Below are 23,543 nucleotides of genomic sequence, written 5' to 3' on the forward strand. Positions count from 1 at the left end.
TCTCAAGATAAATAAATACACTAAATTTAGACAGAAGGAACAGAACTGAGAGCCCAAAAAGAAATCTTCACATGGGGGGGGGGGATGGTTTCCAACAAGGACGCTGAGACCATTCACCGGGGAGAGGACAGTCCTCAACAAATGCTGCTGGGAACACTGGACGTCCACATGAAGTTGGGCCCCTAACTAACACCACAGACAAAATTTAACTCCAAATGAATCAAATACTTAAATGTAAGATCGCAAAGTATAGAAGAAAGCACGGGGGGAAGCTTGCAGACACTGGATTTAGTGATGATTTCTTGGCTACAACACGGCCAGCACAGGTGACAAACTGGACTTTGTCAAAATTAAAAGCTTGTGTGCACCAAAGGGCACAATTGATGGTTAAAAAAAAAAAAAGAAAAAGGCAACCCACCAAAGGGCAGGAAATCTTTGTAAATCACATAGCTGATAAAAGGTTAGCGTCCAGAATACAAAAACAACTACTAAAACTCAACAAAAAACAACCCAGTTCAAACCTGGACAAAGGACGTGAATGGACACTTTCCCAAGAAGACACATGCCCGGCAGGAAAGCACAGAGGCGGCTCACCGTCACTAGCCATCAGGGAAATGCAATTCACGTGGCAAGGAGACATTTCACATCCACCAAGATGGCTGCCATCCAAACTCCGGAAACACAAGTGCTGGTGGGCGGGCGGGGGACGGGCGCTCGCGGGCACAGCTGGCGGCCACCGAAAACGGCACGGCAGCTCCTCATGATCCGAGAATTCCACTTCGGGGTGTACGCTTCACAGAGACCCCGCACACCCGTGTTCCCAGCACTACTGCTCACAGCAGACGAGAGGCGAAGTCACCCAGTGTCCTCTCGGTGGGTGGATGGTGAACAGAATGAGGCCTGTGCGCTGGGTGAACGCCAGCACCCACCCTGCACGGACGGAGCTCGAGACATCACGCTGAGGGACGTCAGTCCATCACAAAAAGGCAAATCCTGCGTGAGTCCACTCACACGGGGGATCTAGAGCAGTCACCGTCACGGGGAGGGGGGGGCGGCCGCCACGGACCAGGGAGAGGGTTGGGGTTAGGGTCTCACGGGATGGCATTTCAGCTTGGGAACGTGAAAATACTCTGGAAACTGACGGTGCGCTGTCTGCACAGCAATGCCAATGTGCTTAATACCACTGAGCCATGCACCTAAAAATTTTGGTTATTTTGGCTAACAACAACAACAAAAAAAGGCAGCGAATTTGCATGCCAGTGACTNGGGCAGCCGCCACGGACCAGGGAGAGGGTTGGGGTTAGGGTCTCACGGGATGGCATTTCAGCTTGGGAACGTGAAAATACTCTGGAAACTGACGGTGCGCTGTCTGCACAGCAATGCCAATGTGCTTAATACCACTGAGCCATGCACCTAAAAATTTTGGTTATTTTGGCTAACAACAACAACAAAAAAAGGCAGCGAATTTGCATGCCAGTGACTCCAGGGTGCTAAGAGGCAGCCCGGACCCCACCGACAAACCAACCATCATACGGGCGGGGGCGCCTGGTTTCGGCTAAGGCCACAGTCTCAGGGTCGTGGGACTGAGCCCTCGGCCAGGCTCCACACTGGGCGTGGACCCTGCTGGAGACTCTCCCTCTGCCCCTCTCCCCTGCTATTGCCCTCTCTTACAAAACAAATACAAGCAACGTGGGCTTCAGGGAACAAGTCCAGCCTGGAAGGAGGGGAGGCGTGCAGGAACAAGCCCAACAAGCAGCTTGAGCCCCAGAGGGCAGGAGGGGAAGGCCACCCCAGGGCGCGCACGGGTGAGGCCAGCACACCCCTCCCAGACGCCGATGCACACAGCACGCTGGCTCTTCCTCTCCGCACCTCACTCTCCTCTCCGATGAGGAAGACAGGACTGCTAGACTCATCCTGGGCTGGGATGCCTGGTCAGTGACTGGACGCACCCAGTGGGGCACCAGGTCCCCCAGCGAGGGCACCCTGTGGGCTTCAGGCCATCTACTCACTGCCTCCTACAGCAGTCAGGGGTCTGATAGTCCCCAGCCCTCCAGCCACCAGGCGCGCAGCAGACCTGTCACCTCATTTGGGCAGGTGACATGTGATGTAAAGAGAAGGGAGGCATGCGGGCTCTTGGTGGAAACACGGAGGATGGACCGCAGGGCACGGTTCCTAGTCAGGGACTGAATGCGTCGCCATGTTCGTAGGGGGAAGCCCTGAACCCCAGAGCAGCTGTGCTTGGAGGTGGGGCCTCTAAGGAAGTAATCAGTGTTAGAAGAGGCCGTAGGGGTGAGGCCCCGGTCCTAGGGGACCAGCATCCTCATACACCAGAGCTCTGTTTCTGCCACAGGAGGACACAGCGAGAAAACAAGGGTCTGAAAGGCAGAAAGGCAGCCACCGTCAGAACCCCGCCCTACTGGCACCCTCGTCAGGGGCTTCCCGCCTTCAGAGCCTTGAGAAATACATGTCTGTGTTTAAGCCCCCGGCCTGTGGCACTGTCACAGCAGCCCAAGCTGACACACATCCTATGCTCCCCTCTGCTGGTTGCGTGAACGGAACCACGCTCGTCAGGCCTGCGTCCTGGGTGAGGAGGCTGGAGCAGAACACCCAGCCGCCCGAGCACGCGCAGGGGCAGAGTTTACAGCCTGGCGCGAGGCACAACCCGGCTCCTTCTAACACAGGCCCGTGTGTCCAAGCCACCAGGTTCAAATCACAGTAGGTATCTGTTTAACCCACAAAATATACATTCATTTAAAAGCACGGTCACACAATCAGACTGTCACACAGCCCCAAGTTTGACTGCAGGCCCCGAGGAGGCAGTGATGGCGGCACAAAGCCAAGGGCTGGCTGCAGACCAGAGCACTGAGCACCCTCCACCCGATAAGGCTTTTCTCCTCAGCAATCGCCAAGCTGCAAATGCTTTCTGGATGGCCGCACCCACAGCTCCTGGGGGTCAACTGGACCCCTGCGCTGGATGGGAGGCTCGTGGACACTTCATAGGAGAAAGTGGGAATTGGCGAATGACAAGAACCACTCCGGGCTGTGTGCCCTGGGTCACAGCACAAGGCTAAAGTCCACCTGCGTTCTCTACAGTCGAGACCCCGCAGCAAACCCGATTACGTGAGGAGCAGACGGTGTCCTCAACACCAGCGCCTCCGTCCGGCCCTGATCAGATCAGATTCACACCCTGGTTCATCTCGTGTGCCATGCGATGGGCTCACAGACCACTTACGGGACATTCCAGATGCCCCTGTGGGACTCCCAACCGTCTGCAGAGTCACCTGCCCCAAACATGAGGGGCTGGAGACCATGTCCGACTCCAGTGGTTCCTGAGCCGGAGCCTGTGGGACCTTGATGCTGATGTGACAATTGACTCATTTCCAGGGAACCCCAACTGACTTCAGAGCCCTGATTTAGACCAAAACCACAATGACAATGACACCCCTCCATGCCTTCCCTGCAGCAGGGACAGAAGCAGGTCATGACTGGAAGGTAGGGGAGGCAGATCATGACATCTGTGTGCAGAAAATCCTTCAACAGGAACACCCTGGGGGAGGAAGGCCCGCACCCGCCACTTCAAATGACTCCGTGCTTCCCAACAGGCTGGGCTCACGCCTGCAGGGTGCACGTCCGCAGCTCACCTGCCATGCCACCGCGAGCTGGGAGATCTCCCGGCCCGACATGCCCTCCGTCAGGTGCGCAATCTCCGAGCACTTCTTCCCGTAGTCAAACTGAGCCAGCTTCAGGCGCCTGGGAAAGAGCAATGCCCACGTGATGCCCCGGGTGCCTCAGGGACCCAGGGCGACTGGGGGTCGAGGGTGACCCCTTGGCTCCTACGTGGAAGGAAGGCTGGCTATCCTCCAGGGGCGGGAGCCTGTACTGGGAATCCCTACATCTGCTCTTGGTACTGGTCCTTTCTACCCTGCCGGGCACCTCCCTTCCTTCTGGAGCCTGGATGGGGGCCATGTCGGGGCCCTGTGTGGACAGCAGTGCATGACGCACTCCAGAGACAGCTGAGGGCTGGTCCGGATGTGCCAAAATGGAGGGGCTCTTGGCGTCCACAACGCCACCAGCACGCCTGGGCACGGGGACCACATCCTTCTCACTCAGACCTCCCGCAGCGCCCAGACCGGCGACACAGCAGCTCGCACCCTGTCAGGCATAGGAAGCACGTGGGAAATCAAAGGGAGAAAAGCCAACACTTCCAGAGTAGAGCGGCCTATCACCCCTCTCGCTCATGTGTGGACCCCTTCCCAGTCAGGTCTGGCTGAAGACCCAGGAGAGTCATTCAAACACTCATGGCACAAAAGGTCTCAGGAACTCAAACCACATTCGGTGTTAGGCTAGAATGGATCTTGAGGAGGGTGGGGGGTACTGGGGCCATCTGGGCGCAAAGGAGAAAGGAGGCCCAGATAATGGAATTCAAGGGGGCAGAGGGACAGCTGCTGTAGGCGCAGGCCATGCCCGCCCTGGAACAGAAGACGGCTCTCAGTGCCAGCAGCGACAGGAAGGATTCAGGTCAGTGCTGCTGTGAGATCTGTCTCCCTGGAGATCGTTAAAAATAGACCAGCCTTCGCGTATCTGGAGCACTTTGGACAGAAAGCGGTGAGGGAGAGGGTGGCCCGAACAGGATGTGGAGGGCTCCCCCATCGCCTGGTGACTTCTGCAGAACGGGGGCCTTGCTGCGCGCTGGTGAGGAGCCCCAGGCTCCTGGGAGTCAGGGTGAGCAGTGATCATGAGTGAGTCCACCCCCAGCAGACGGCCACAACAGCCTCAGCGAGCAAAGCTCAGCCAAGGTCTGGCAACCACCATCACAGCCCCGCGCTGCCCAGGGCAGGAGTGCAGCCTGGATCCCTCAAAGGCCCCAAATTGTTAAAAGACACTTCACCTGGCAGGAAAAGATGGAGGTGCTAGTTTGTGATGATTGGCCACTGAGTCAAAAACCTGGCAAAGAGCAGGACGGAGGCACGGGGCCAGCGGGTGAGCACACCTGAGCCCCAGGTGAAACCACAGGGTTAGGACTGGGGCGCAGCACCTGGGCCAGAAGCTGGTGGGGTACAGAGGGCCCCACGTGCCCAGGCCATCAGGACACTTACTGCTTTCCTTCTGTGGCTGGCTTCAGAACATACTTGTCAAAATACATCCTCACCAGGCGTTCCCGCTCTTCCCGCTGCGGCAGATCGAAGCGGACCATCTCATCGATGCGGTCGTTGACGGCCCAGTCAAACTGCTCAGGCTGGTTGCTGGCCAGGACCAGCATGAACCTGAAGCCAGCAGAGACAGCAGGGGCTGAGGGGCTTGCCCTGGGACAGGCAGTCTCTTAAACCCACACAGGACTGTTTTCTAACAGAATCTGGAACCTTTTTAACCCTCAAAAACCCAGACCCAACATTGCCCTCTGCCACCCATCCCTCCAACACTTCTCTGACCGACGGCAGCCCAACAGGGTGGCCGTGTAAGCCTGGCTGTGCGCAGGGAGAACAGGGACAGCACAGATCTCTGCCCCCTTTAGCTGGCTGAGCAGAAGCACCAACTCAGCAGGTACCAGACCAGAGTCCTAGGGGTCTGAGCAGGGGCAGGGTCTCTGCTGGCAACAGCCACGGCAGGCAAGACTAGGTGCCCCTCCCACCCCCCCGCCATGACCAGTGGGCACAGACTTGAGGGGCCCTGACAATGGAGGAAGGCAAGATTAGGGGACCTGTAAGGAGTGAGCCCTTTCCAAGGGCACCTAGTCATGGGGTGACTGTCCTGACGGCCCATCACGGGAGGGCAGCCAGAGACAGCGCAGCGACCTACGGCTGAGGACCTGCTGCCCCGGCCCTCCTGAGACCCCAGCGCGTCTTCTCAGCGGGCTTCAGACACGCCCTTGCACCCCCACTGGCCCTTCCCCTTGCCCTGGGCCCTCCCTGCCCCACGGCAGCCCTGTGAGCCTCAGTTTCCCTCTGTGAAGGGGCCTCGCACCAGCGGGTGGCCCTCACTTGCTGCTGTGCTGCCCTGTCCGGTGCAGGAATGCATTCAAGGTGGCCCTGAGGTCCTCGCTTATCTTCTCCTGCAGAAAAAGTTCCGGCATCAGGCAAAGGCCTCCAGGGGGAAGCTAAGCACAGGCCCCGCTCCATCCCTCCAGGAGCCACAGGAGCCAGTGTCTCCACAACACTGAACTTCTAGAAAAGACTCTAAAAACACCACATGTTCGACTCCTGCTTTTCAGGCCAAATTTATGAAGAAAGTGCAGCTAGGGACGAGGTGTGGATCAGACTCAGGAGGGAACAGCAGCCTCCCCACAGAGCACAGATGCGGCCGCTGGACACGCCACCCCTGACCGCTCACCTATGGCCAGCTGGGCCCAGCAGGCCAAACAGAAGCCTCCAAAATACTCACAGTCGCTCGCTTCCTGAGGAAGGCGTCCGCTTCATCCACAAAGAGCAGGAGGCTGTGAGGGGAGGGGATTTAGGACTGAATGAGGGTGGGTAAGGGCTGCCCGGCCGGAACGCGAAGGTGCTGAGCATGCAGAAACCAAACCCAAAGCACAGGCTGCTCCGAGCAGCGTTTGGGACTCCAGACCCAACAGGGGCGCGCCGAGTGCCAGCACAGCGGGAAAGCGACCGGATTGTGCCAAATATGCTAATTTGGCACCAAATTAAATACTGGTGCTGGCAGCCTCTCATCTTCAGTGTTGGGTTTTACTTTTAAATTTTTTTAAACATTTATTTGAGAGACAGGGAAGAGACATAGCGCGAGCAGGGGAGGAGCAGAGACAGGAGACACGGAATCCAAAGCAGGCTCCAGGCTCTGAGCTGTCAGCACAGAGCCCGACATGGGGGCTCGAAATTACAAGCTGGAAGATCATGACCTGAGCCAAAATCGGATGTTTAACAGACTGAGCCACCCAGGCGTCCCTCTTTAAAGTCAGAGGCTCCTGCGACAAGCACAGGCCACCAGGAATGTATACTTGGGGTGAATTTCTCCCTCAGACCCCACCACCCCCGAGTGCTGCAGACCACAGAGCCTCGTGCACAACCACAGGGACAGACTGAAGGGAAAGGTACTGACGCCACCCACCCTAAGCCATCTGTAGCCTGGGGGGTGCCAGGAGCCCAGGCCATGCCAGCACCTGTGCACGGGGGCCACCCCAGAAGGGGCCCAGCTCACCCTCGTCGACTGGTGCTGGCCCAGTCAAAGACCTTGTGCACAGCAGTCACGCCATCCCGCCCCATTGGGGCCACATCCCCGCCGGTCATGATGGCGTAGTCCATGCCCGAGTGCAGCGCGAGTTTCTGGGCAAGAAAGGGCAAAGCGTGTTTACTCTCGTCCTCAAAGCCCGCACAGAGCGCGCTCGGCCGCCACTGCCCAGCGTCCCCGGGGGTGCCCCTCACCTGGAAAGCTGCCTCCGCATGTGGCTCCTGATGCCCTGCGCCCACCCCAAGAGCCGCAGCACAGCGCCCCACACACCTGTGCAGCCGTGTGGCCTCACCTTGGCAAACAGGGTCTTGCCGGTGCCGGGAGGCCCGTACATCAGTATGTTCCTGTAGAGGCTCCGGTTCTTCTTGGTGTTCCTCGTTGCGATGGCAATGTCTCGCACGCGTGCCTCCAGGCTGGGCTGCCAGGGAACCGGGCAATTTGGGGGCCGCTCTGTGGCCAGCGTGCGCTTCCTGAGCCTCTGGGTTGGCCCTAGGAAGCAGCTTATCCCAGGATGGGCTGCAGGCCGCAAATTCTACTTTAGGGAAGAAAAGCAGCCCAATCCCGCAGGAAAAAAGCTCCTTGGGCAGAAGGGCACCTCCCACCCCGACACCTGTCCCGGCCCCCAGGGGCAGCACCACTTACACTGAGGACGACGCCCTCCAGTGCGTCCTGGGGCTTACTGAGGAGGCGCCTGCTGACCTACAGGGGGGACACGGGGGACAGTCAGGGTCATCTGCAGAGCCCACGACACAGCCAGGGGCACCGAGAGCAGCTAGGCTGCTGCACAGAAACAGAACTGCCGTGGCACCCCTCGGGCTAGGGCACACGGCACTGGGCCTCACCCTACAAGGCTGGCACACAGAGCCGACTGTGCGGCTGGGTCAGGCAACTTACAGGTTCCTTATTGACCTTTATTTTCGCAGTTACCCACAGCATGTGGGCAACTGCCAGGGAGATCCAGCCATAGCCCTTAGGAGCACATGCGACAGGAGTGACACCAAGCCAGGAAGGAAGCCTGGGTCCCCTTGGGGAAGGAAGCTGGCATGGTGCTACTTCCAGCAACTTCCCTCTAGGATGTTGGCAGGCAGGTGGCCTAGGATTTTGACCCAAAATCTACCCGGGGAAAACAGTCACATCAATAGACAAATAAAAGCAACTGACAAACCAGGGCGAGGGTCTCCCCAGTGCTGATGTGGACAGGCCCCCAGGAGAGCATCAAGGAGGAAAAAGCCACAAGCAAATCCAACGTGCAGGAAAGAACGAACAGTGTTTGGGTAAAGAGGGGAAAATGAAGACACGTGTTCACAATGTGGCTGAAACGCCAGAAGGATCCGGGCAGGACACACCCATGATCACCTGCACGGGGTGCCTCAGGGCCTCAAGCACCGTGATGCGGGACGTCTCCCTCACCAGGGACGGCTTCCCCAGCCGGGCCTCGATGTACCGTCCAGCGACCGACGTGGCGTTCTTGGCAGAGTAGACCCCCACGGCCAGCAGTGTGAGCCCCGCCACCTAGAGCAGGGCAGAAGGTGAGTGGCGCCGTCTGGGCTGTGCTGCTCCGCAGTCAGCAACGAACCATCCTCATCCCATCCGGGGCTGGTGACGACAGGGTCATACAGGAGCAGCCCCAAGCCCAAATCCGCAATCACACGAGACTGCACATACTTCCAGACGGAAAAGATCCCAAAAAGCTGACTGCAAGCGCCCTTTATCCCAAAGCTCCAGGAGAGTGCATTCCAGCAAGACCAGGGCACTTCCCGGTGACGGGAGCCCCAAGCATGAAGAGACTGAGGGGCCCTGAGGCTCCCGGGGACAGACATGTGCTGGGACCACAGTCACAGGGCACGTGACCCAGAGCTCCGAGAGGCTCCTGGGAATTAGAAGCTCTTCCTGTAAGAACAGCAGCTTGGCCACCACAGGGACAGCGGAGACCCTGAGACATGAATGAGGTTCCAGGAGACCAGATGGCAACTGCAGTGACAGAAACAACGGCCTGAGATGCCTGTGACGGGGGTGGGGGTGGGGGGGTGCTGGGCTGGCCCCAAGGTAGCCGACAGCTCCTGAACCCTGCAACCTTCGATGTCGCCCAGCCTCCTCCAGCAACCACCCCTCTGCTCGTGTCTACCCAGCTTGTCTGGAAAGTAAACGCAAGGGGCATTTTCCCACCGGTTCCTTCACGTGCCAGGATGCCCAGCCTGCAGCACCACCCCGGCCACACTGCGAGTCTGGATGAGGATGCACATCGGAGACTCAGTCACCAAATACGGACGTTTAAAAAAATTTTTTTAATCTTATATTTATTTCTTGAGAAAGAGAGAGACAACATGAACATGGGAGGGTCAGAGAGAGAAAGAGAGGGAGAGATACAGAATCTGAAACAGGATGCAGGGCTGTCAGCATAGCCTGACGCGAGGCTCGAACCCACCAATGGTGAGATCATGACCTGAGCCGAAGTCAGACGCTTAACTGACTGAGCCACCCAGGCACCCCCCAAACACAGATATTTAGAGCAGCTGGAAAGATCTAGAGAGATCTGAGTGCATGGGGCTCAGACCACAGGAGGAATCAGAATACATTCACTTTAAAACACTCCAAGGATGAGCGCCTGGGTGGCTCAGTCGGTTAAGTGTCCAACTTCTACTCAGGTCATTATCTCGTGGTCCGTGAGTTCAAGCCTGGGGTTGGGCTCTTTGCTGACAGTACGGAGCCTGCTTGGTATTCTCTCTCCCCCATCCCACACTCTCTCTCAAAATAAATAAACTTTAAAAAATAAAAAATAAAGGAATACCTCGGTGGTTCAGTCAATTAAGTATCCAACGTCAGCTCAAGTCATGATCTAATGGTCTGTGGGTTCAAGCCCCACATCAGGCTCTGTGCCGACAGCTCAGAGCATGGAGCCTACTTTGAATTCTGTGTCTCCCTTGCTCACTCTCTCTGCCCCTACCCCATCTCTCAAAAATGAACACTAAATAAAGTTTCTTTTATTAAAAAAAAAAAAACGAAAACAGAGCAGCATCATGGCTGGTGGGGAAGCAAACTGCACGGTCTTCACTCAGAGGCTCTCACTACTTTGCTAGGGCTCTGCTCAAACCAGCCCCAAGGGCCTCTGCCAGCCGCAGACAAGGTGGTGCCACGAAGGCAGGAGCGGGTGTTGTGAGGAAGACAGCAGACAGGCTACTAGGAGACAGAACGCCACCGTGGCTTTTACAAATCCCAGTGACAGGACCTCGGGTTTTCTAGCCAGTTCGTTAGCCTCTCCATTCCCTGCAATGCTCACCATCCAATGGCCAAATTCAGACATAAGCTGGTAAACAAGTTCCCAAGATTTGGAACTTATTTACCTATTTAGAGGAGCAGAAACAGCGTGAGTAGAGGAGGGATGGAGAAAGAGAGAAGCCCAGGGAGACTGCATTGTGAGCACAGAGCCCGACGTGAGGCTTGAACTCACGAAACTGTGAGATCACGCCCTGGGCCAAAACCGAGAGTCAGGCACCTCCACCCAGGCTGCCCTCCGTAACTTGCAGCTGTGAGCGGAAACAGCACAGGACTGAGCTGACTGAGCGCAGCAGCTGAGAGGTGACCTGGCCTCGTGCAGTGCAGACCACACCCTCCAATAACAAAGGTAAACTTCACTCCAAGGGTAAATGAATTCCAAGGTTAATCTAAAGCCACTAGTTCCACTAAGCAACTAACCGATGGCATGCTGACCAGCCCTGATACGGGCAGGGACACTGAGACTCAGCCTAGACACTGTCCCTGGTGCAGCGCCCACAGAGGCACTAAGCACTTCCTGTGTGCCGGCACGGAGGCCACCACGTGAGCGAGCAGCACAGGGCTGCAAGGTGGACGCGCAGGAGGGTCGAGAGGGAGGCAAACACGCAGGTGGGACGTAGACGCCCGCAGCCACGTCCGCAGCGGCTCTGCCCTCTAGGCCCGGATGGCTGCCCCCACTCAGCTCCACGCTGGAAGGCACAGCCCAGACCCCGTGCTGGGTCTCCCTCCCGTAGGAACCCCACTCTGAGCAGGGGTGCCCAAGGGGGGCAAGACGGAGCCCAGAGGAAGCCCCCTGTCTGCACCAGAACACCGGAGGCTGCAGCCCAGCAGCTTCCTATGCGGGGCAGGGAGTGGTGGGGCGGCCCTGCTGTGAAGCCAGAGGCACTGCCCAGCTCACCCAGCCCCCGGGGCTGCAGACTGCACAACCCAGGGGGCTGAGCTCTTCCGGCAGGTTCCATGGCAGGTTCCATCCCACCGTTACTCAAGGCATGTTTGGGAAAGGGCGGGACAGGAGCCCGTGTTTGCCCCACGTCCCCGACCCGAGCTAGAAGCCTCCTGAGGCCATTTTAAGAAATGGCAGCCTGACTAGCTTCAGGTTTCCTTGACCAGAGAGTCCTGGCCGTCCCCAGACAGTCCAGTCCCTGCTTCCTGCTTTCCCCAAGGCATGGCCTGACCTCACCTGTCACCACCACCCCCCCGCCCCCCACAGTCTCCAGAACGAGGCCAAAACTCTGACCACCTGCAGAAAGAGCTCCAGGAGCCAGTGCAGCAGGACCGCCAGGGCCACACCCCTTTGTGGGGGCTCAGTACCGTGTGTCACCAGCTCAGGACGGCAGCGCAGGGTGGCAACGGTCCTACCCAACGCCCTCCCCTCTGCCCTGAGGGCGGAGCCGCCCCAGGGCACAGACCACGGTGCTTTGAAAGCTTTGAGAGCTAGTGCCTGGAGCCCTAGGCCGCTGCAGGGAGGGGAGGCGGGGTNGTCTCGGCCAGTCCTGCTCCAGAGGGCGCCAGGCAGATTTTCAGTGACGCTTTGCAGAGGGCGGCACTTGTGAGGAAGGGGGGAACCGAAGCCCCAGCGCCCTTCCAGCGTCTCCCGGCCCAAAGGGCGCACAGCCCACCCCGGGCCCCACACGCAGAGGCTGCACCACACCCGGCTCTCACGGGAGCCGAGCCGGAGGGACCTGCCTGGCACGTTTCCTGACGCTGAGGGCCAGGCTTCTTCACTGCGGGCAGGAGGCAGGGACACAACCCAGCTGAGACCCTGCTGCAGGCCACAAGCAGGAAGATAAGGCAGCAGTTATTACCGTGGCTGTCACTTTGTCCCAGTCTGTCACGAAAGCACGGAATCCTTCACCAAACAGGGTGCCAGCTGTCCTGTAGAGAAAACAGCAACGTGACCAGGAGAGGACGGATCTGGGCTCTTAGCTGGGGAAAGAGCAAGAGCTCTGAAGGTAGGCACACAGGAGGACCCAAACAGAGAGCCCACCTCCGGCCAGTGTGCCCACTGAGAGCCTCCCAGGGACTGGGCCTCACCTGATGGACTCCAGAATGGTCTGGCGGTGCTCGGCAGCCTTCAAGCGAATCTGCTCACGAATAATGTCCGCGTTCTCACGCTCGGCCTTGGCTCGGGCGCGCGCCTCGGCCTCTACCCGCAGCATCTCATTCTTGTGCCGAAGTTCCATCTCCCGTTCCACGGTGGCTGTCCGGGGACATGGCAAGAAAGGGGTGCTCAGCCTGCGGCCCCAACCCTTCCATCAAGGCCCAGGCAACCCTTCTCACAGGTGAGGCAAGCCACGTCAGACCCTGAGGGCCGCCTGGCCCGCCTAGGCTTCTGCTACAGAGTCCTGAGTAAGGCCAAAGAATGCAGAACCCCTATCGAGGTTTCAGGAATGTTAACTGGGGATCAAAGTGCTTGAAGAGAAGCGTATTTATGCCTACAGGCCGCTGTCCCGGTGAGCCAGCCCCACGGCACAGCCCCACAAAGCCCCAGGCAGAACTGACAACTTACCTCTCCGCATCGCCTCCTGCTTCTGCACAGACGCCTCCTGCTTCCTTAAGTTCTCCTCATTGAGAAGTTGCTAGGAAGCCACAGGAGAAAGGGAAAAGCTTTCAAAATTAGGAAAAGATCAACATCAACCTAAGAGATCAGCTGCTCCAGCCAGTGGGGAAGCTTCTACCACCACAGGGGCTCTGGACCTCTCTGGGAATGAGGCCCCGGGCCTGATGCAGGCAGCTCTGAATCCCAGCCGGCCGGGACACCCGCACAGCGAGGGGCCGGGTTCGGGAGCTCCTGCTCTGGCGTCGCTCCGCCACAGGGCAGGCCCAGCCCACTCCCAACTGCCCTCCAAACACTGTCTTTCCTGTTACATTTAAAAGCCATAAGGCCACACGGGCGCAAATGCTTGGAAACCATCCTCCCCATGAACTTGTCCCTGTCGGGTCCCCAGTCAGGTCTCACACAGAAGAACCCCCCCAGTGCAGCCAGAGCCTGGAGGCCCCGGGCGTCCTGTGCGTGTGCATCCCTGGGACCCAGCCCCAACCGCTGGTAAAACAGCCCTGACCTCTGGCCCGCGAGCTGCTCTCGGGGAGGAGATGGCACCCCTCTCACCAAGTGTGCCCAGCTCACCTGCTGCTTCAGCTGGTCCTCGTAGCGCTGCCGGGCCAGCTTGTCCTGGTACTGGGCCCTCTGGGGAAGAAGAGGGCAGTGTGAACACGGCTCAGCTGCAGACGCTGGGATGCAGACGTCACTGGGTCCTCGGACAAGCCACCCACCTCCGCCTGCTCTTAACGAGCACTCACGCCTGGACACGTGTGCTCCCCATCACACCCAGTGCGGACGGATTCATGGGCTTTTGCACGAGGTCATCCCAAGGCCTCGATGGGTCAATAACAGACCCAGACTGAATGTAGGGACCATGGTGTGTCCCGGAAGCTCCCCGCCCCTGTCACCCTATGCCTACGTGGCCATGTGGCCCTTACAGCCTGGTGCTGCCGCGTCTCCTCGCTCAGGGTCTTCCTCCTTTCCTCAGCTTGCACACGGATCTGTTCGCTCTTCAGCTGCTCCACGGCAGCCTCGTATTCCTAAAGAACACACCAGCTGCTGCAAGCCCAGAGCCGCTGGGGCCTCCCACTCAGGACTTTGAGCTCAGGCCTCAACAACCCTCTCCCACGTCCCATGTGGGCTCCAAAGGGGCTGGGACTGGAGCGGGAGCTGCTTCTAGAAAACACTCCCTGGACCGCACCCCACAGGCCCATCAGCTCCCAGCTGCACAGGCCCCACAGCTCAGGAGGACCTAGACTCCCAGGTCTGCCCAGCGGCAGGAAAATGGACAGGGCTGCGTCCCAAGGAGCAAGCCAGTCTCCTGGGATGCCTGTCACTCCCTCCCCTACACTGCTTGCAAGGTGGCTTATGTCAGATGCTCACAATTTTTTTTAAGGTTTTACTTTTAAGTAATCTCTACACACAACGTGGGGTTCGAACTCACAACCCTGAGATCAAGGGCTGTATGCTCTTCCGACTGAGCCGCCAGGCGCCCCTCACGTGCTCGCTACTTTTGGACTACACTTTCCAACAACCAACGACGGACAGCAAGTGCCTTTGCTATGCTTGCTACGTGCTCAGTGGAAAGATCCTGCTGGATGCAGAGAAACCAGGTTAAGGCTCTCCCCTGGAGAGACCAGACGGTCCTCACCTACACCAGTCCCTCTGGGTCGTTCTGCTGCAAGAACTCAGGCCACAAACCCAGCATACCTTTGACCTCTCCTTACTTGCTCTTAACCACAGGCAGGGAGGCCAATCTGCGAAGGAGACGCCTGAAGCTCCCGTCCCGTGCCCACCGCCCACGGGCATTCTCCTTCCCGGTCCTCCCTCCACCAGCATGAGACCTGCCTCCGCTGGCACCACGCCCACTACTCACCTTGAGCTTGGACTGTTGCTCCAGCTGCAGGGTCTGCTCCTGCATCTGTGCAAGATTCAGTGCCTCCTTGGCATGTCCTGTGGGGAGCGGGCGAGCAGGGTCAGGACGCTCGGACCTCAGGCAAGCGTTCGCGCACGCCAAGGGGCTTTCGGGGAGAACACAGCTCACCTCGACCTCAAAACACGCGTGCTCACCCGCATTCCCCAACCGGGTCTTGCTTGGTGCCCCCTTCTCATCACCTGTGTCTGCTCTACCCTGTGACAGAAAGCCCTGGGTGCCAGGTCTCGTACCCCAGTAGCTGTCACATCCCGGAGGGCTCTATCAGAAAGGCTGTCCTGGGGCACCTGGGGGCTCAGTGGGTCAAGCGTCTGACTTCGGCTCAGGTCATGATGTCACAGTTTGCGAGTTCGAGCCCCACACTTTGGATCCTCTATCCTCCTCTCTTTCTGCCCCTCCCCCGCTCATGCACACACATTCTCTCTCTCTCCCTCTCTCTCCTTACCAAAAGGAAAAAAAAAAGTAAGGCTGTCCCACACTAGCTGAGAGCAGAACGTTCAACACGGCAGTCACTTCCCAATGAAACAAAAAGCCACCTGCGACTATAGTGTCTTATTTTTTGTGGGAGGTGGACTTCTCTTAAGCTTCTGGTATCTATTATTCATCTACACGTGCAGGTGGTAAGATGAATGGGAAGTAAACAATTAGAAATAAGCTGATGCACACAGAATGATGGCTCTTCACAGGCCTGTGTTATCAACATACACATTACAAGCGTTTTCTGTGTATATTCTGTTCAAAAGGTGCAAGGCACATCCATCAATATTTGGATGTTCCAGGGAAAAAAACAATTTCTGGAGCTCTCCCAGCCAAAAAAGCCCATGCATAAAGCTTATGAAATATTTCAGTGATGACAGGTTTCCCACGTGCGATGTTTTACTACGAAAACCACCCTAACACGTTGAAGTATGACAAGAAGGTGGGATCCCGTGAACTTCGCTCCCCGATGCTGTAATGCACCTAGTTTTCTCTTTCTTTACACGCTGCCACCATCTTTCTTTTTGAAGCTTTTAAAGTAAGGTCCAGACCCTAGTCCCCAACACCCACAGACTGCAGCAGACACACAACTAGAGCATGATTTCTGTTTGCTGGTCCATCAACACACCTACACATTTAGGCAGATGTGACAGAAGCCCTGGTGTCTGGACGGCCTGCTAGGGCGTGTGGGGTGCAAGATTACAGTGCCTAAGCCTGGGAAGGACCTTGCGAGACAGTCAGGACCTGGCTGCCACAGCCTTCCAGACCTCACCGCAAGGCTCTCCCCTGGGTCCCTGGTGACTGGGGGCCCAGAAGATCTGAGGATCCGCCCCGGAGGAGAAGCACCACAAAGGCACCAGGATCCCATACCCTGCACTGTAAACTTGGGAAGCCACGAAGCCGCGGCATGAAGAGACTACAGGGGCCTCTTTAATTAACAATGAACTCTGACCAGAGGTGCAGCAGACAGGGAATATGGGTGCCACAGGCCAACAACCTGGAGACCAGGTCCCAGCTGCCCTTTTTACCCACAGCATGACCTTTGGCAGCCAGCTAACCTCACCTGAACACGGACAATTAGAGACCTCCCACCACTGACTCTTGAAAGGGGAAAACGAGAGAGCGGTGCCTGGCACCCATGTGCCCCTCTTACCACAAGCTATTATCCCAACACTACCAACAATAATTCACCACCTCGAAATCATCCCATCATAGAAAACGTGCATTCCAAAGCAGTAATTTAGCACCTGTCACAGGCAAGGTGCTCTGCTATGCATCCACCTTCATGGCGTGGAGTGGAGCACTCAGAGAGCTCAAGGCCAAATGTGCTGTTCTGGCCTCCAAGGAAGGCCTAGAGACCTAGGGAGGGAGGTAGTACGGGGCGGGGCCCAGAGGAAAAGAGCAGGCGGGTAGTCACACTACAAGCAGCAGCTAAGGACATCCTGGTCTGTCTGAGGAGCCGTGAGCTTATAAGAACAGGCTCAGCACACACCAGTGCTGCTGCCTACGAACTGGGAATGCCGAGAAGATGGATTTGCAGAGGCACTGCCGGGCAGAGGCAAGAGGCACTCTGGAAGGGCGGGTCTGGGGACAGGAGGAGGTGGCAGGCCAGGGCAAAACCTCTCCCCCTGCCCAGTAGTTCGGCCAGGAAGGATGGCAGGAAGAAAAAGGCAGCAGATGGGTGCCAGGCTGGCTCAGCTGGAAAAGCATGCAACTTCTGATCTCGGGTCTGTGAGTTCAAGTTCCCCATCAGGTATAAAGATTGCTTAAAAATTTTTTTAAATATTTGGGGCACCTGGGTGGCTGAGTCAGTTGAGCGTCCATCTGTTGACTTCGGCTCAGGTCATAATCTCACCGTTCGTGAGTTCGAGCCCCACGTTGGGCTCTGTGCTGACAGTTCAGAGCCTGGAGCCTGCTTCAGATCCTGTGTCTCCCTTTCTCTCTGCCCCTTCCCTGCTCATGCTCTGTCTCTCAAAATAAAAAATAAATGTTAAGGAAAAAAAAAACAAAAAACAAGCAATTGAGTCACGTGTCAAAAGTCTGTCATCATCTGAGGTGTCTTGAAACCTGGGTTTCTCAACCCAACCTGATAACTAGAATTACCTTGCAAACTCAACATACCTAGTCTGGGGCTGGCGGTGTTCCGGCTTGGCCTAAGGGAACAGACCGCCCTAGTCCCAGCCCAAATATCCATGTTTCAAATAAATGTCCCTCTGGGGATCTGAGAGCCAGGCAGGCTCAGAGACTTGGGACCAGGATTTTCTTGGGAGTCCTCGGAGAAGGGCAGGGACTGAACCACAAAGTGCCAGGCCTCTAACTCCTCAGACAGACTCTTGTTTATACCATGGATTCCATACACAGCATTTTTAAAAAAAAAAAAAAAAAAAAAAAATTACGGGGGGACCTCTGCTTAAGTAAAAATTTCACAACCGTTATGTTCCTTTAATCACTACTCATTCTGTGTGTCTTCTACGTTCTAGTTTCTCAAACACTTAAGATTACATCCTAAAACAAACCATTAAACCAACAAGAAAAATTAAAAGCGAGAGAAAAGACGTGAGCTTAGCGAAGGTCCAGCCGATGTTGGTGCCTTGAGGGCCCAGAGTCAGGAAGACTACCAAGCGGAGCCTGACTGCTAATGCTTTCCAATAATAAGCACAAATCTGCTTTATTTCCCGTAAAACCAACGGCCCTCAAGAGATCTTCCCTCCCCAAGTGGAAAACTGCTAACCACCGCCACGATCTGGCCACGTGGAGGCAGCGAGAGGAGTAAAGAGCCCCTGCTCTACAGCAACGAGGCCCCAGCGCCTGCTACCTGTGACTTCTGGAACTTCCACCTGCACCGGTTTCCTCACCTGAAAGACGCGTGACAGCTTGGAAGATGCCAAAGCCGATGGCATCCCCAGCCTCCCTGCACCCAAGGTGACTTTGGCCAGATGTATTCCCCTAGACCAGTTTTCTCACCTGGCAAACAGGACTGCAGACAGCCACTTACCGCTCGACCACTCAGACGACTGAGGAGCCAAATGCGCCCAAAGAGCCGGCATGCCCGGGTGCTCGGTGGCCTGGCTCGCTGGGAGTTCCGAGCTTCCCTGGCCCCTCGCCCCAGCCAAGGCCCCACCCTCGCCGCCTCACTCACGCGAATGTTCCAGCTCTCGTGCCGCCTTAGCTGCACGTTCCAGGCCCGTCGGGTCAAAGTTGCTCCATTTGTCCTTGGGCGCCGGCCGGTCCCCCGCGCCGCGGTCTCCGCCCCCCTCGCCCCCGGGCTGAGCTGGCGGCAGGGACAGCGGTGGCCCCGCGCCTTCGCCCTTAGGGCCCTTGATCCCGAAGAGCCACGACATGGCGCGCGACCACCGCGCGTCGCAGCAGCCGACCGGAGCCCAAGAGGAGCAGAAGCGCGCGGACCAGAGCACCCTCCACGCGGGGCCAGCCGGTGGTCAGAGCGCCTGCGCAGGCGCGGCAACGCCCCTTCCGCCCAGACGACGGAAGCTCAGGAGGGCCAGGTACCACGTGGCCTTCGGATAGGCCGCGGTTACCATGACGTCATCGGCGGCGCCGCCACGATTGCTCAAATCAGATCTGTCTGGGGGTGGGCCGTCGAGGGGTTGGACAAAGCCTCTAGTTACGGGGCCCGATCAGGGACAAAATTGGTGGACTGGGCGCAAGTCTCCTGGTTATACGTCAGTTTCGGTTTGCAACAGATCCTTGTCTCGTCGCTATAGGCGCCCCCAGAATCCCGTCAGAGGGGCGGCGGAGAAGCAGGTGTCGGGGAACCGGAGGTCCTTGGCACGCGAGTCTGGGCGACGCGGCGGTGAGGATGAGGGAGCGGCCGTGGGGGAAAGAACCTGCGGAAAGCGGCTGCTCCGCGAGGGGAAACCGACCCGGGGCAGGTGCGCGGCTGGGCCTCGATTCCGCGCCCCCCACCCGCCGCCAGAGACACGGCCGGGCGCCGGGGCCCCTGGAGGGCTGAGGCTGCGCTCCCTGGTCTCGGGGCTAGCGCACGAAGTCGGCCCTTAATAAGGTGTTAGAGGGGTAGAAACGCGATTCCCGGCCAGCCGCCTGCAGGCGTCATGAGGTTGAAGCTGGAGAACGAGCCCTCCCCGCCCTGCGTTTCGGTGTCTCAGCGAACCACGGTGGTCCGTGGTCGAACGAGCCTTTTTATCCCTCACGAGCGGCTCACGGTGGGAGGGAGACAGGAAGCGCAACCCCAGAAGAGGGGCAGGCAGAGCAGGCCCCCCGAGTCCCGCAAGAGGGCGCCCTTGGTGGAGGAGGGGTCCACACTTCTGCGAATGGCCGACCACGGGCCTGCCTCTGGGACGAAGCGGCCGCCAAAGCCCCCAGGGCAGCGGGAGGGGAACCTGGGCCGACCCCGCGTTGCCCCAGAACCTGCGGGGCCCGAAGTTAGCAAACTTCGCTTCTTGGGCCAACAAGTTGCCCCTTTGGTCTTTCGTTGATGTAACTGGTTGAGTTCCCAGAATTATAAGAGTTTCCCCACTAGACTGAAAACAGTTTTAAACCTGAGTAAAAATAAGGGGGGTTGGGGGGAGGGATGAAAGATAATTCTGTGACCCCCAATGAAGAGAAAGCCAGATGAGTTACCCAGCCAGGTGCCCCCGCCCCTACCCCAGTGGCCAGCACAAGCTACCTCCCACAGCACCCCTGGGGGCCTTGCTGGATTAAGAAGACGAAATGGGCAAGAGACGCGAAGTCCTTGTGCAAACACAGCTGGGCCACGTGCCCCTCTGTAGCTCCATCCATCCCAGAGCAATGTTTGGCAAGCCTGTGTACTTTTATATAAAAAGGTATCACTTTGAGAATAAAGTTACGCATTTAAAAAGCCAGTTTCAAATAAATAAAGTCAGTTTCATTTGCCTTGATTTAAAAAAAAAACGGACGGAAAGAGTTTGTTGTTTAGGGATTTAGGTCATCGCACTCCCTCTGACAGAGGGGTCCCTTCCAGTTTCCCTCATCTCAGGGCACCTTATCCGCATCCGAGGGTGCTACGCTTTCCAAACAAAACATCCAGTCCACTTGTTTGTCACTTAAAGTCTTAGACGAGGAGCCATTGAGGAGGGTTGACACACCTTTCCTAAAACCCTAAATTAATAAAAGGAAGGGAATTACAGGGCCGCCTGGGTGGCTCAGTCTCTTAAGCTTCCAAACCTCAGGTCATGACCTCATGCTGAGTTCGTGCTAACAGCTCAGAGCCTGGAGCCTGCTTCAGATTCTTTGTCTCTGTCTCTCTCTGCCCCTCCTCTGCTCACAAACCCTCTCTCTCTCTGTCTCTCTCTCTCAAAAATAAACATTAAAAAACTGTTTTCTACCTGATGCATTCACATTTAACTGTGGCTTTCTTCTCTGAGGGAGCCCTTCAGCATTAACAAGCTGGAGGAAAGACTGCAAAGCTCAGAGATGCAGCTGGACAGCTTGGCCTCCAGCCTGTCCTTGAGGTCAAAGAGAGGACACTGCTGCCCCGGGGAGGCCAGGCCAAAAGGAACAGAGTGAGCCTCACTCAGGCCGAGTGCGGAGTACTCTGTCCCCAGTACCCAGGCAGCTGGGGTGGTTTCTGAGTCCACTTGAATTTGGCCAGACCTCTGGAGAGCTCCACATCACACCAGAGCCATGGCCTGCCAGTACGACCCACCGCTCCCCACTACCCAGCCCCAGGGTGTCCGCCACCAAGACTGTGGCTGCTGGCTGCTCACCCTCCCTGGTGTCTCCCACCCACAGTGCAGAAGCTTGAGCGCCGAAAGTTGGAGCCTCTCATGGGAAGAGCCTGAGGCTGCTGCTGCCCCCAGCCCCTCCCCCATCACATTTAAGGCCCCTGGGTTTGCCGGGCCTTCGGGGGTAGGGGCTGGTCCCTCTCCCGTTCTTCCCAGCCTTCCGAAAGGAACTGCTGGTTCTGGTGTTGCTCACAGTCGCCCCGGTCCACACGCAGCCCGTACCCACCCTGACGTGGCGGATCCCAACCCAGCCGATAGAAAAGAGGTAATGAGGGGTGTAGTGCTGAGCCCTCAGATGTGCCACCTTGGGCCCGGGACTGGAGAGGGACTCGGGACCGAGCCCATAGCTCACCCCCCCTCCAGCTCTGTCTTGCTGACCAGCGTTTGCCTCTAGGTGAGCATTTGCCTACGCAGGTGCCCTGGCCTGCCGTCGCCCCCCCGCTGCGGACCCACCTGGCAGCAGGTCCACCCGGCAGGTCAGCACAGGACATCCCCGGGCACCTGGCGGCAGGTGGGGGGGGGGAGCCCTCGGCACAGGCATTCGGCCGCCTGCCCACACTCTACCGGGAGACATGGTGAGCACTGGCTTGCCCTGTGTGGGGCTGAGCCAGGACCTCCACCTTCTCACGACAAAAGCAGGGTCAGATGAACAGTCGGGACAGACCTCGGAAGCAAAGTCGCGTGAAGCCATGGCCACTGAGGGAGTCCTGGTGTTCTCTGGGAGGGGCTGTGAGAGGGGACATGTCTGCCACATGATACAGCCTCTTGCTTTTCTTGTCCTAACCAGAAGCAGTCACAGCACAGACCTTTCTGATTTTCATGTCTGTCGGAAGCTCATACTTCCATGTGTCACTCGACACGGAGTGACATGTTCTAGTCCCCGTAGGTGGCAGTCTTGGCCCCAGACCCAGTGTAGATTGAGGACACGGGGCCTGTGTGTCAGGGCAGGAGGAGGGGTCAATGTTGGGGCGAGAAGAGACCAGGACAGAACTTTCCCGGAGACTGTTCCCAGACATGGCCTGGACTCATCAACCTTTAAATGTTGCCCAAGACGGAGGCACTTGGCTGGCTCAGCTGGTTGAGCATCTGACTCTTGGTTTCCACTCAGGTCATGATTTCACAGTTGTGAGATCGAGACCCACATTGGTCTCTATGTGCAGCGTGGAGCCTGCTTGGGACTCTCTCTCCCTCTCTCTGTTCCTCCCCAGCTTGCTCTCTCTCTCTCTCTCTCTCTCTCTCTCAAAAAAGAGAGGGGTGCCTGGGTGGCTCAGTTGGTTGAGCATCCGATTTCCGCTCAGGTCATGATCTCAGAATTAGTGGGTTCAAGCCCCATGTCTTCGTGGAAGCCCCTGTCTTCGGATTCTGTGTCTCCCTCTTTCTCTGACGCTCCCCTGCTCACTCTGTCTCTCTCCCTCTCTCAAAAATAAATAAAACATTTAAAAATTAAAAAAGAAAAAAGAAAAGTTAAAAAAGAGAGAGTTGCCTAGGACGGTGCAAAGGGCTTCCGAGGGAAGGGTTTCCAGGAGAGCCGCTCCATGGCGCAGACAGAAGTGCAGGCGCCTCTCCGCCTCTCCCGGGCCTCAGTGTCCGGCACTGATGCAGCAGAGCTGGAGCCTCTCCAGGTGGGTAGGGCCCTGTGTCTCTGGCCACTCTGCCCTCCTGCCGGATTGTAGGTGTGTTTGGGAGCAGGAGCTCATCTGTCTCAAGTGCATGACTGTGCTATTAGGACACCCCCCCCCCAAGTATTCTGCTTTCTCTCCTGCAGCCTGCACAGAGCTCTGCAGGCTGGACCGAGTCTCAGCGTGGAGGGGGGGGCCTCTCCGGGGGCCCGTCGGGCTGGGACCTACATGTACCCATGGCATCAGGGTAGGGGACATTGGCCTGCATATGGGGAGCTCTGGCCCAAGAACCAGCCCTTGGGGGGACTCCCCTCACTGGCCAGTGCTGCCCGGGACACTGTTGTTCGCTGCACCACCCTCGGAGGGGACTCTCAGCTGCCTGCTAACTACAGGTCAGCGTGCAAACAGACACCTGCTGCGGCACACACAGGCCGCACGGCCCCTCTCGGCCTCCCTGGGCCTGATTCCAGGGGCTTGTGGGGACACATAGGAGAAACCCAATGCCCACTCGGCGGCACCTCCCCCCGCTCTGATCAAGTCTGGCCTGGCGTTACCATCTGCTCCTGGGACCCTGGACCCTAGCCCCCCCCCCCACTCTTCTTGCTCTGGTCACACAGGCAGGGCAAGAGCCCTTTGTCTCCCATGCCATGTCACACAGCAGGCCTCCACAAATGTTAAAATATGCCAAACCAGTGGGCAGCGTGGGCCCTAGGTGCTGAGGCAGGGAGCCGCAGGGTTCTTGGGGTCTCGTTCTTGAAAAATGGTCGCGGGGTGGGGGGGCGCCTGGGGGCTCAGTC

The 23,543-nt window shown here is 57.7% G+C and overlaps 1 protein-coding gene across 4 annotated transcripts in view; it reads right to left on the reverse strand.

The window, feature by feature from the left end:
• LOC144231441 (ATPase family AAA domain-containing protein 3) overlaps positions 1-18,852 on the reverse strand; it is a 22,898-nt gene extending 4,046 nt beyond the window's left edge. The window contains exons 1-15 of one of the 4 annotated variants that reach the window (XM_077763923.1): positions 18,544-18,851; positions 14,871-14,947; positions 13,933-14,034; positions 13,580-13,639; positions 12,962-13,031; positions 12,487-12,652; positions 12,258-12,327; positions 8,536-8,691; positions 7,822-7,878; positions 7,472-7,597; positions 7,150-7,274; positions 6,379-6,430; positions 5,979-6,049; positions 5,097-5,264; positions 3,642-3,750 (exon numbers count right to left, since the gene is read on the reverse strand). In XM_077763923.1, coding sequence (XP_077620049.1) covers positions 3,642-3,750; positions 5,097-5,264; positions 5,979-6,049; positions 6,379-6,430; positions 7,150-7,274; positions 7,472-7,597; positions 7,822-7,878; positions 8,536-8,691; positions 12,258-12,327; positions 12,487-12,652; positions 12,962-13,031; positions 13,580-13,639; positions 13,933-14,034; positions 14,871-14,947; positions 18,544-18,745 — 1,611 coding nt within the window. In that variant the 5' untranslated portion in view covers positions 18,746-18,851. Of the gene's footprint in view, positions 1-3,641; positions 3,751-5,096; positions 5,265-5,978; positions 6,050-6,378; positions 6,431-7,149; positions 7,275-7,471; positions 7,598-7,821; positions 7,879-8,535; positions 8,692-12,257; positions 12,328-12,486; positions 12,653-12,961; positions 13,032-13,579; positions 13,640-13,932; positions 14,035-14,870; positions 14,948-17,199; positions 17,781-18,543 lie in introns of those variants that run through there. The other 3 variants (XM_077763926.1, XM_077763924.1, XM_077763927.1) reach the window with 3 other exon arrangements.
• Between the last annotated feature and the right edge of the window lie 4,691 nt (positions 18,853-23,543).

The sequence above is a fragment of the Crocuta crocuta genome, unplaced genomic scaffold, assembly GCF_008692635.1.
Source record: "Crocuta crocuta isolate KB4526 unplaced genomic scaffold, BGI_CrCroc_1.0 scaffold13, whole genome shotgun sequence".
NCBI lineage: Eukaryota > Metazoa > Chordata > Mammalia > Carnivora > Hyaenidae > Crocuta > Crocuta crocuta.